The following is a 13,671-nucleotide window of genomic DNA, read 5'->3' as shown; positions in this document are numbered from 1 at the left end:
TTTTAGATCCGGCAGAGAAGTGAGGTCACAGAACAAACCGCTGCCCCCCAAAATTGGAGAGACAGGCAGGCTTATATATAGAATGACAACTTTCTTCCACAAGCAGAAACCTTCAGAGAAACCGTCGTCAAGGTAGGAAAACCTAAACTTAATTGACGAATTGCTGGATGCTCAATGTGGACACATCTGAGAGTTAAAAACTCCAGGAAGACCCAGTCAGAGAAAGGTCCCCACACTTTTGTGAGTTTTACACCTAGGAGCTTGACCAGGTTCTCACAGTGAATGTTGGAGAAAAATCTCCTCATGCTTCCAGAAACGGGAGGTGAAAAGGAACCGTCTTGAAGTACACCAGAGCTTTCTGTTCTGAAAAACGTCTTTCCTCAAGGGCAGATATTTCACCTAAACTACTGGTGTTTTGTTTTGTTTTGTTTTGTTTTGTTTTGTTTTGTTTTGTTTTGTTTTGTTTTGTTTTGTTTTGTTTTCAGAGCCTAACATGCCTGGAGGAAGGAAATTACCCACCTCTGGCCATCCTGTCCCATGTAAGGGTGGTGATGGGAGGGAGGGCTGAGAAGCTCTTATGAAGGTCACAGCCCAGAGGCACAGGCTCCCTAAAGGACTCAGACCTAATCACAGGACTACAGAGCCTTTCGCCTTCCAACACATGTTACTTATAGTATTGCAGACCTCTTTACAGCAGTTACTTTTCCCTGGTACATCACATCTGGCTATCAAGAAAAAATTTCAGCTGGACCTGTAATCCCATCACTTTGAGAAGCTGAGGAAGGAAGACAGCCTGAGACTAGTTTGAGACCAGTCTGGGCAACACAGTGAGACCCCCACCTCTACAAAAAAACAAAACAGGCGTGGTGGCATGTATCTGTAGTCCCAGCTACTTGGGAGGCTGAGGTGGGAGTATCGCTTGAGCCTGGGAGTTGAAGACTGCAGTGAGCCATGGTCACATCACTGCACTCTAGCCTGGGCAACAAAGACCTTGTCTCTAAAAAAAAAAAGAAAAAATTTCAAGGCAAAAAACATACTTTGAAGAGACAAAGCAAACATTAAAAACAGACTCAGGGCCGGTCCCAGTGGCTCACGCCTGTGGGAGGCCGAGACGGGTGGATCACGAGGTCAAGAGATCCAGACTATCTTGGCTAACATGGTGAAACCCCGTCTCTACTAAGAATACAAAAAAATTAGCCGGCCATGGTGGCAGGGGTGCCTGTAGTCCCAGCTATTCGGGAGGCTGAGACTGGAGAATGTTGTGAACCTGGGAGGTGGAGCTTGCAGTGAGCAGAGATCGCACCACTGCACTCCAGCCTTGGTGACAGAGCAAGGTTCTATCTCAAAAAAACAAAAACCTGACTCAGAGGTGGCAAGGATGTTGGAATTATTAATTATTAGACCAGGACTTTAAACAACTATAATTAATATGGAAAAAGCTGTAATGGATAAAATAGATAGCATAAAAGACCAGATGAACAATGTAAGCAGCGAGATGGAAATTCTAAGAAGCAAAAAGGAGTGCTAGAGATAAAAAACAGCATAACAGAAATGAAAAATGCCTTTGATGGGTTTATTAGTAGACCAGGCACAGCTGTGCAAAGAATCCCCTAAGCTTGGAGATACCTCAATAGAAACGTCCAAAACTGAAAAAGAGAAAAAAAGACTGAACCCCCCCCACCAAAAAAAAAAAAACCCAGAACATAATATCTGAGTACAGTGGCACAACTACAAAAGGTGTAACATACGTGTGAAGAGGATTCTAGGCAAAGAAAGAGAGAAAGGAACAGAAGTATATTTGAAGCAATAATGACTGAGAATTCCCACAAATTAATGTCAGACACCAAACCACAAATCCAGGAAGTTCAGAGAACACTAAAGAAGGAGAAAGGCCCCCAAAACTATACCAGGCATATATTTTCAAACTATAGAATTTAAAGGTAAAAGTAAATTTTATTATTTATTTATTTATTTATTTATTTATTTATTTATTTATTTTGAGATAGAGTTTCACTCTTGTTGCCCAGGCTGGAGTACAATGGCACGAACTTGGCTCACCGCAACCTCCGCCTCCCGGGTTCAAGTGATTCTTCTGCCTCAGCCTCCAGAGTAGCTAGGATTACAGGCATGTGCCACCACGCCCAGCTAATTTTGTATTTTTATTAAGAGACAGGGTTTCTCCGTGTTGGTCAGGCTGGTCTCGAACTCCCAACCTCAGGTGATCCACCCACCTCAGCCTCCCAAAAGTACTGAGATTACAGGCATGAGCCACCACACCCAGCCCAGGTAAAAGTGAACTTAAAAATAGTCAGAGGAAGAAAGCACCTTACCTACAGAGGAGATAAGTATTACAGCAACTTCTCTTCAGAAATCATGCCAGCAAGAATAATGGAGTGAGATATTTAAAGTGTGAAAGAGAGAAAAAACAAAACAAAACCTTCTCCTTGAAGAGTAAAGAAATAAAGACCTTCTGAGACAAATGAAGAGGTCAGTTCTCCAAAAAGAGATCTTAATGTGTATGCTCCTGACAACAGAACACAGTGGATCTTATTTTCTTTTTTCTTCTGGGGCATATAGGAATGGGTATACCAGATGCTGGGGATTTCATATGATATATTGAGTAAATTTTATTATTTAAGTGCAGACAATCCCCATTTACAATGGTTCTACTTAAAATATTGCGGCTTTACTGGGTGAAAACATATGCATCCCGATTTCAAGTACCCATACAACTATTATTATTATTATTCTGAGACAGTCTTGCTCTGTCGCCCCGGCTGGAGTACAGTGGCACGATCTCGACTCACTGCAACCTCCACCTCCTGGGTTCAAGCGATTCTCCTGCCTCGGCCTCCCCGGTAGCTGGGACTACAGGCATCTGTCACCATGCCTGGGTAATTTTTTGTCTTTTTAGTAGAGATGGTGTTTCACCATGTTAGCCAGGATGATCTCGATCTCCTGACCTCATAATTCACCTGCCTCAGCCTCCCAAAGTGTTGGGATTACAGGTGTGAGCCACCACGCCTGGCCACAACCATTATTATTATATATATTTTTTTACTCTCAGTACAGTAGTTAACAAATGAGATATTCAACACTTTATTATAAAATAGGCATTGTGTTAAATGATTTGGCCCAACTGTTGGCCAATTTAAGTATTCTGAGCACATTTAAGTTAGGCCAGGTTGAGCTAGGTTCAGTAGGTCACATGTATTGAAATGCACTTTTAATTTATAATAAGTTTATCCAGATGCAACTTTATCATAAATTGAGAAACATCTGTACTGCTAATTCCAATCAAAATCATGAAGTTAAATTAGCTTAATTTTCAAAGTCAGATATTTATTTGAGCAACAGGAGTGGAACAGGGATCAGCATACCACAGTTACCCTCCTCCTGGGCCAATGAGACAGCCTCCAGTGTGTTCTGACTCAGCCACACCTCTGAACCCCTTTCCGCATTTAGCCACTGTTATAATTAATCTACTCAGGTCCAATTCACTTGAGCCCTGGAGGTTGAGGCTGCAATAAACTATGAAGATGCCACTGTACTCCAGGCTGGGCAACAGAGGGAGACCCTATCTCTAATAAAAAAGAAAAAGAAAAATATAGGGGTTATATTAGATGCTCTTTGAGATCTTTCCAGTTCCAATATGCTTATAATCTATTGAAATAAGTTGTGAGCAATTAGGGAGACGACAATGGTCTGTGTCCTTCTTTGGGTCTTTTACTATTGATATTATAAGGAGAAGTGAGTCAAGTGGAATTTTATAAACACAAATGCATATTCTATAATGTCCCTGGTTACTATTCTGCTCTTCAGAAAAACAGTTTTACAGATGTATTCTCAACAGTTCCCTTCTCAGTACTGAGGACATTTCTGTGACTACATCTTAACCATTTGTGACTGCAAATCTATCATACTGCCCACCAGCCTATGTGAACTACTCCGAACCATCATTTCTCTCCCACTGTACAACAAATCACGAACACATGGCCAAAAATGGCATGTGATTGATCATCTTCAATGCCCAACTTAGTGTTCCATAGGTTTTTCTATATTTGATTCAGTTGATAGGAAAACTCTGAAGGTGAGAGTAGGTGATGTGCACAGAGTAACACCAGATTGTAAAAATTCTAAAATGAGGCTGGGCGCAGTGGCTCACACCTGTAATCCCAGCACTTTGTGAGGCTGAGGCAGGTGGATCACCTGAGGTAGGGATTTCAAGAGCAGCTTGGCCCCAACAGTTTCAACATGGTGAAACTTCGTCTCTACTAAAAAAATATAAAAATTAGCCCGGTGTGGTGGTGTGCCTGTAGTGTCAGCTACGTGGGAGGCTGAGCCAGGAGAACTGCTTGAACCCAGGAGGCGGAGGTTGCAGTGAGCCAAGATAGCGCCACTGCACTCCAGCCTGGGCGATAGAGCGAGACTCTGTCTCAAAAATAAATAAATAAAATAAAAATTTTAAAATAAAAAGAGCAATATTAAAGGAAGAACCCATGGAACCGAAATTACCATAGGCACACTTAGAGCCTCCTTTGGTGAGTACAGTGAGCGGAGTGATAACTTAATTGAAAATTGCATTCATTATTTAAATTTGCAGATTTTTTCTGAACTTGTGGCTCATTTGTACATATCACACCTTTGCTCTCCATGGGTTTTGTGACTAAAGAGATATTTCAGTAGCATGGCTGGTTTTCTTGTCCTTTCCTCTGATCTCTGTTGTTGTTATTGTTAGGCGTGTGTAAAGTAACAGTAAGGCTGCGAAATGTGTCTTATGCACAGTTAGCAGCCAAGCCATTAAACATCCTGAGATGTGAAGGGCTGGAAGGGTGATTTCTCAAGGTAAAATGTATTACATTGTTTTGTTTCGTAGTTCTTTAAAAAATCCTCATATGAAGCTTTCTTAGTCTCTCCAGTTTGGAAAATTTTTATGTAAAATGTCCATTATTCTAAATACATCTTACTAGAGGTTAAAGGACCGGACAGCACCAGCATAGGATTAAAGTGACTTCGAGTCTGGTGGGAGGTCCATTGTTGGGAACACTGAAGAACTCAAGATGCACTTCTTCCTTTATGAGATATGGAGTCGTTCTGTTTTTATTTTATCAAAACAATGTAAGTAATCAAGTGACAGGGATACATCAGAAATGATGTCAGCGGGCAGTCAGATGCCCAGGGTCACCGCCTGGAAAGTGCTTTCAGAAGCTCAAGGCCTCTGAGTCCTCTGGGCTTGGTCACTGATGGAGAAACTGACACAATTAAACCACTTTATTTTAATAGAGCTGCTTCCTATTATACCTGTGAGTATGTGCGTCACATCGTCCCAATATGTATCTTTTATAAATTTATTCGATAATGAAAGAAATAGAGGCACATACAGATGAGGAAAATGCAGATGAGTTTAGAAACATAAAGATCCAGACAGTTTGGCCCTGTGCTTGTGTTGATGTAAAAAATGGTTTTAACAACTAAAGAGTCATTGCTTACATGATACACTTTTAGGCATGACGTCACAAAAGTTTGGCCATCAGTTCTCCCCATATGCTTTCTCTTAGAGGCTGAGTTCTGGCTCAGTACATTGTTATACAGGTCCAACTCCTCAAATCGGGGCAAACATGCAGTAATGCAAATTTCAATTAAAAGTTAATGCACATAAAAGACGCGTCTGCTTTGCCCCTTGCTACTGGCCTCTGCCGCCCAGTGATGCCTCTCCTTTGCCTGTTTCTGCTCAGCAGACGCCGCGTGGACCGTGGTGCGGCACGGCGGCCCCGACGCGGTGACCGTCCGAGGTGCCCCCAGCGGGCACCCGCGCTCGGCTGTGTCCTTCGCGTACGCGGCGGGCGCGGGGCAGCTGCGGGCCGCGGTGAGCCTGGCGGAGCGCTGTGAGCAGCGGCTGGCTCTGCGCTGCGGGACCGCGCGGCGCCCGGACTCACGAGGTAAGCGCCGCGGCTGGAGGCTACGGGGGCACGTGGGGCCGGGGGCGGCGCTCGGGCTGCGAGATGCGTTTCCAGGGAGAAAAGGCCAGGGTCACTCCCGTGGCGCGTAGTTCAAAGGCCTGACCGCTCTCACCTTTTCTTCCCGCTCTTGATTGGACAAAAGAGCAATTGAGCGCCTTCTTGACCATTGAGAGACGTTCAGCGTTCATATGCAGGGTTAGTGAGTGACTTGTCCTTTTTTAATTCAGGGAAATTTTGCTAATAACTTACGACTTAGCTTTCCATTCACACTGAGGAGATAATGGCTGTAGGGCAGGTTGGGTATAGCAGAGTTCTTCATGAAGACCAGTGGGAACCAGTAACCTCTTTACTCTTCTCAGTCTTCCTCTGAATCTACCTGGAACGTTTGTTTCCTCCCTTTAGATTATCTGAGTATGCCTTTCCTCAGCCCTGCTACTCTCACTGTGGTCTAGAGTGAAATAATTACTAGTGTTATTAAAAACTTTTTTCAGTGGGTGTCTCATTTTCTTGAAATTATGTCTTGAGAAATGTATACCTTAATCTTCATAAATGGAAATAATCTTTTGGAAACTGCAGTGAGCTGTGATTGCCTCACTGCCCTCCAGCTTGGGCAGCAGAGCAACACTTTGTCTTAAAAAACAAACAAAAACAGCATATGTCGGTAGCATAATAAAGCCACTTTAATTTCACTCTTAAACACTCTTAAATTTTCAATACAAAATCTTTTGTTAAGTTGAAAGTGGTGTATGAGTGTCATATGAAGGTGGTTTGCGCTGACCCACTAACCCATACCTGCACTGCCTTCCCTAATCCGTCCTGGCCAGTCAGCCCCTGGAATATGCCAGACCATTTCCTCTGCCTGGATTCGCCTCTCTGTCGCCCAGGCTGGAGTGCAGTGGCACGATCTTTGCTCGCTGCAGCGCCCCCCGCCCCCATCCTGGATTCAAGCCATTCTCCTACCTCAGTCTCCGTAATAGCTGGGAATACAGGCCTGTGCCGCCTCGCCCGGCTAATGTTTGTATTTTTAGTAGAGACGGGGTTTCACCGTGTTGGTCAGGCTGTTCTTGAACTCCTGACCTCAGGTGATCCGCCTGCCTCAGCCTTCAAAAGTGCTGGGATTACAGGCGTGAGCTACCACGCCCGGCCCTCACACTCTTAAATCTTACCCACTGTGCTAGACCTGTGCAATCCGCAACGGGGTCCCTTCCCAGGGTGATCCCTCTCTCTTTTGGATGCCTGCCAGCCAATTTGGTCTAGTAGAAAGAGCAAAGGTCTCGTTGCATTCCAAGTTTGAAGTTCAAATGCTAAGTCTGTCACTTAGCAGCTATGGAAATTTTGGCCATTCCTTAATCTTTCTCAGACTCTGTTTCCTCTTTGGTGAAATGGATCCTGTAGTACTGATCTCATGGGGTTTCTTTTATAAATGAGATAGCTTACATAAGTTCAGTAAGTAAGAAACTCTCCTTCCCAGTTCTCCAGTTTTTTAAAGTTGGCATTACAAAGCTTAATTATTTGTTAGTTCGTTGTTATTGAATGAAGTGTAGCCTTGGATTTGGCATTGTTTTAAAAAAATCGCCAGGTAATCTTTTGGAAACTACTGGGCTAGGGGCTAAAATAACACAAGAAATGGAATATTCTGCTCCCGTCAGTGGTAATTTCCCTATTTCTCCTCTTTTGAAAAGATAATATATTTTTTAAAAAAATTTTTTTGAGATAATTATAGATTTACATACACTTGTGAGAAGTAGAGAACCCGAGTAACCGTTAAGCAGTTCCCCCGCCCCAAGGTGACATCTTGTAGAAGTATAGTGTAGTGCAATATCAGAGCCAGAATCTTGACATCCATACAGTCAAGATACACAGTATTTCCATCAGCACAAGAATTCCTCCTATTGGCCGGGCGCGGTGGCTCAAGCCTGTAATCCTAGCACTTTGGGAGACCGAGGCGGGTGGATCACAAGGTCAGGAGATCGAGATCATCCTGGCTAACACGGTGGAAACCCTGCCTCTACTAAAAATACAAAAAATTAGCCAGGCGTGGTGGTGGCGCCTGTAGTGCAAGCTACTTGGGAGGCTGAGGCAGGAGAATGGCGTGAGCCCGGGAGGTGGAGCTTGCAGTGAGCCGAGATCCTACCACTGCACTCCAGCCTGGGTGACAGAGCGGGACTCCGTCTCAAAAAAAAAGAATTCCTCCTATTGCTTGTTAATAACCACTAATGTGTTCTTCATTTCTATGGATTTTTTTAAATTTCAAGAATGTTATGTAAATGAAATTATATAGTATGTACTCTTTGTGATTGAGTTTTTTCATTCCATGTAATCTCCTGTAGATTCATTTGCATAATTGTGTATATCAGTAATTTGTTCCTTTTCATTGCTGATTAGTAATCAGTGGCATGGATATACCAGAGTTTATTCACTCATTGAAGGGCATCTGGGTTGTTTGTTTATAGCTTGGGGCTGTTATGAATAAAGCTTTTATGAACATTGTGTACAGGTTTTGTGTGAACATAAGTTTTCATTTCTCTGGAATTAATGCCCCAAAGTGCAATTGGTGGGTCATATGGTAATTGCATACTTAGTGTTATAAAAAGCTGCCAAATTGTCTTCTAGAATGCTTGTACCATTCCCACTAACAGTGTATGAGGATTTCATTTCCTTCACATCCTCTTCAGCATTTGGTGTTGCGACCATTTTTTATTTTAGCTATTCTGATAAGTGTGCAGTAATATCTTTATTGTGGTTTTAATTTGTGTCTCCCTGATGTCTAATAATATTGAGCATGTTTTATATGCTTATTGGCCATCTGTATATCCTTTTCAGTGAGATAGATGTCTGTGAATGTGTTTTTGTTGTTGTTCCATTTTCTAATTGAATCATTTGGATTTGTTTGTTTTGTTACTGTTGAATTTTCAGTTCTTTATATATTCTAGATACTAGCCCTGTGTTGGATATGTGATTTGCAAATATTTTTTCAAAAGTTTTAATTTTGATGAGATTCAGTTTATCATGTTTTCCTTTTATGGATTTTACACATCATGTCAATTCTAAAAATTTTTTACCTAACCCTAAATTCCAATTCCAAAGATTTTTGAAATTTTTTCCTAAAAGTTTTATAGTTTTACCTTTTACTTTTAATTCCATGCCCCATTTTGGGACACACTTTATATAAGCTGTGAGAGTTGATTCTCTCTCACTCTCTCTGACTGTGAATATTCAGTTGCTCCAGAACCATTTGTTGAAAAGGCTTTCCTTCCTGCATTGATTACATTTTAAATAGTGTTAAAAATTGGTTGAACTTACTTGTGTGGTGGGTCTGTTTCTGCATTCTTTATGTGTTTCATTAATTTGTATTCCTCCACCAATATCACCCTGACTTGAACATGGTAGCTGTATAGCAGGGTTGACTTATTCCTCCTGCTTTATTCTTCTTTTTCAAGATTCTTTAAGTAAGTCTGCAACTTTCCTCATTCTGTATAAATTTTATAATAAATTTGTTTATGTCTACAAACATCTTGCTAGAATTTTTATGGGCGTGACATTAAACATAATAGCTCAATGTAGGGAAAATTGGTGTTTTACTATTTTGAGTCTTCCAATCCATGAACATGAGATATCTTTCCATTTATTTGGATCTTTGATTTCTTGCCTCAGCATTTTGTAATTTTTAGCATCCAGCGATTATATGTTTTATAAGTATGCTTAGGCATTTATTTAGTTTCTTGATTGATTATAAGTGCTGTTGTGCTTTAAATTTCTGTTTACATATGTTTGTTGTTAGAATATAGAAATATAATTGACTGTTCCATACTAATCTTATATCCTCTTACTTTTTTGAACTTAATTTTTTTTAGATTCCTTGAGATTTTCTATATGGGAAATCATGTCATCTGCAAGTAGAGTCAGCTTTATTTCTTCCTTGTCAATCTGTATGGAGTTAATTTATTTTTCTTGCTTTACTGCAATACCTACATTTTCAGTACTAGGTTGAACTAGAGTGATGAGGGCAGACATCCTTGCCTTGCTTCCTGTCTTAGAGGAAAAGCATTCGTTCTTTTTTCCCACATTATGTTGAGGTAGTTCCCTTTTATTCCTGGCTGCCTGACAGGTTTTATTTTGAAAGGACATTGGATTTTTGTCAAATGTCTTTTCTGTGTCAATTGGTATTAGAATATTGTATTTCTTCTTTTGTCTGTTGACATATTGAATCAACTTTCCATAACTAGAGCAACTCCTATTTGGCCATAATTTATAATTCAAAAAATACATTTCAAATGTGTTTGGTTTGTTAATATTTTATTGAATATTTTTGCATTCAAATTCATAAGAGATATTGATATATAGTTTTCTTTTCTCATATTGTCTTTATCTGGTTTCAGTATCAGGACAATACTGCCTACATAAAATAAATTTGGTAGCATTCTCTAGTCTCCTGTTTTCTGAAAGAGATTATGTAAAATCAACTTTAATTTTTCTTTAAACATTTGGTAGAATTCTGCAGTGAAGCCCGGCAGGGTGGCTCACACCTGTGATCCCAGCACTTTGGGAGGCTAAGGCAGATGGATCACTTGAGGTCAGGAGTTCGAGACCCGCCTGGCCAACATGGTGAAACCCCGTCTCCACTAAAAATACAAACATCAGCTGGGCGGTGTGGCGCATGCCTATAATCCCAGCTACTCAGGAGGCTGAGGCAGGAGAATCGCTTGAACTTGGGAGGCGGAGGTTGTAGTGAGCCAGGATCACACCACTGCACTCCAGCCTGGGCAATAGAACGAGACTTCATCTCAAAAAAAAAAAAAGAATTCTCCAGTAAAACCATCTGAGCCAAGAGATTTTTTTTTTTTTCAGTCATTTTAAATTATGAATTCAATTTCCTTAAGAGTTATAATTACTTAAATTACCTATTTCGTGTTAGGTGAATTGTGGTAGTTTGTACTTTTTCAAAAATTTGTCCATTAATCTAAATTGTCAAGTTGATTTGTGTGGAATTATTTATAGTATTTTCTTATTATTCGTTTGATGTCTGCAGCATCTGTAGTGATAGCAACTTAAATTTCTCATATTCGTAGTTTGTCTCACCTTTTTTTATCTGTCAGTCTTGATAGTTTTTCAATCTTACTGTTTTTTAGAACTAGATTTTCGTTTCATGATTTTCTCTATTATTTTTCTGTTTCAAATTTTATTGACATCTGCTCTTTGTTATCTCCTTCAGCTTGTATGAGTTAATTTTATTTTATTTTCTAGTTTCTAGAGGTAAGAACTTACATTATTGGCTTTAGTGCTTTCTTCTTTCCTAATGTAAGCATTTACTGCTAAATTTTCCCTATCAACACAGTTTTACTTACGTTTCACATATTTTGATAAGTTGTATTCTCATTTTCATTTAGTTTTTCATGTAGTTTCATTTTCATTTAGGTATTTGAATAATTTTCTCTGAAGCATATTCTTTGACCTATAGCTTATTTAGAAGTGTATTTTTAAACATTTCTAAGTGTTTAGAGATTTCCTTTTTGTCTTTCTGGTATTGATTTCCAGTTTGATTCCATTATGCTTAGAGAATATACTTTGTGTGATTTTAGTTCTTTTAAATATGTCGAGGTTTGTTTTGTTCCCCAGGAAATGGTCTGTCTTCTAAATATTTAATGGGCATTTGAAAAAAATGTATATTCTGCTATTCTTAAGTGGAGTATTCTGTATGTACTTCAATGAGATCCTGTTGGTTGATTATGTTGTTCAGATCTCCTGTATCCTTGCTGACTTTTTGTCCAGTAGTTCTGTCAGTTGCTAAGAGACACATTTTGAAATCTGTACTATAATTGTGGATCTGTTTATTTTTCCATTCTGCTCCATCAGTTTTCTTATATGAATAGGCTTTATATTTTTGAGCAATTTTAAGTTTACATAAAAATTGAGCAAAAAGTACTAAAAGCATATGATTTTTATTCTTTAGCTTGTTGATCTGATGGACTATATTAGTTAATTTTTAAATGTTAATATAGAGTAAATCCCACTTGGTTGTGGTATTTATTTTTAGACATTGTTGGGTTCAATTTGCTAATATTTTTTAAGGATTGCTTCATCCATGTTCAGGAGAGAGATTTGTTTGCAGTTTACTTTTTTGTAAGATTTTGCTGGTTTGGGTATTAGGGTAATGCTGGCCCATGGAATGAGTTAAGAAATAGTCACTCTGCTTCTGTTTTCTGCAACAGATTGTGGAAAATTGGTATCATTTATTTCTCCAATGTTGATAGAATTCACCAGTGAATCATCTAGGTTTGATACCTTCTGTTTAAGAAGGTTATTAATTACTGGCTTAGTTAAAATTTTTTTTTTCTCTTGAGACCTTCTCTTTCACCATGTTTTATTATTTAGAAATGTGTTTTTAAATTTTTTGGTATTTGAGGATATTTCAGTTCTCTTTCTGCTATTACTAGTTTAATTTCATTCTAATTCAGGAACATACCTTTTATGATTTCTATTCTTTTAAATTTGGTAAAGTGTTCTGTGGCCTAGAATGTGATTTAACTTAATGAATTGTGCATTTGTCTTTGAGAACAGTGTGTATTCTGCAGTGTCTGGATAAAGTATTCTGTAACGCTAATTGAATTCTAAAGTATTCAGTTAGATCCAGTTGATTGATGGTGCTGTTCAGTTCAAATCTATCCTTAATGATTTTCTTCCTGCTAAGTCTGTCACTTACTCATAGAGGGGTGTTGAAGTCTCCAGTGGTAATAATGGATGTGTCTCTGTCCTTGCAGTTCTGTCAGTTTTCCCCTAATATATTTTGACTCTTCTGTTGCTAGATATATACACAGTAAGTATTATTATATCTTCTTGTTATATTAACCCCTTTATTATTGTGTAATGCCCTTTTTCATCTCTGATAATTTTCCTTGCTGTGCAGTTGGCTTTGTCTGAAATTAATTTAGATACTCTGGCTTTCTTTTGGTTAGTGTTAGCATGGTATATCTTTCTCTAGCTCTTTAAATCTACTTGCTATTTTATATATAAAGAGGAATTCAGTAGACAACATATAGGTGGATCAAGGTTTTTGTTGTTGTTGTTGCTGTTCACTCTGACAGCCTCTGTCTTAATTGGTATATTTAGACTGTTCACATTTAAAGTGATTATTGGTACTTGGATTAATATTTGACAAACTGTAACTCTTTTTTATTTGTTGCCCTTGTTTCTTCTTTTTTTCCTGAATTCCTCTCTCACATTTTTTTGTTTTAATTGAGCATTTTATATGATTCCATATCCTCACTTCTCCTAGAATATTAATTACATTTCTTTGTAATTGTTTTAGTGGTAGCCTTTGAGTATGAAATGTAAATTATAACAATCTACTTTCAAATAACAATATTCCACTTCATTAATGGTGCTGTTACTTTATAACACAGTATTTCCAATCCTTCTGTCTTATTTTGTATTACATTGCTGTCATTCATTTTACTTATTCATAAGCCATAATCACCCAATACACTGTTAGCATTATTTAGAACTAACTGTTACCTGTTACATCAATTAAGCAGAAGACACTAGATTTTATTTTAAATTTATTTATTTATTCTCTAATGCTTCTACCTTTATTTATGTATTTCTGAGTTTTTGACCGATATTGTTTTTCTCTTCTCTGAGGAACTTCTATTAACACGACTTACAAGGTAGGTCTACTGGAGAAAGATTTCCTCAATTTCTGTTCATCTAAGAC

At 38.9% G+C, this 13,671-nt stretch overlaps 1 protein-coding gene across 1 annotated transcript in view; it reads left to right on the top strand.

The window, feature by feature from the left end:
- Nucleotides 1–13,671, top strand: part of LOC103219917 (contactin-associated protein-like 3) — a 234,107-nt gene that overhangs the window by 173,696 nt on the left and 46,740 nt on the right. The window contains 1 exon segment of the mRNA XM_073021415.1: nucleotides 5,736–5,939. Within this exon segment, the coding sequence (XP_072877516.1) occupies nucleotides 5,736–5,939 (204 nt within the window).

Source organism: Chlorocebus sabaeus, chromosome 12, assembly GCF_047675955.1.
Source record: "Chlorocebus sabaeus isolate Y175 chromosome 12, mChlSab1.0.hap1, whole genome shotgun sequence".
Classification (NCBI taxonomy): domain Eukaryota; kingdom Metazoa; phylum Chordata; class Mammalia; order Primates; family Cercopithecidae; genus Chlorocebus; species Chlorocebus sabaeus.
Note: the sequence above shows the minus strand (reverse complement) of the source record. Positions and strands in the feature narration are given on the sequence as shown.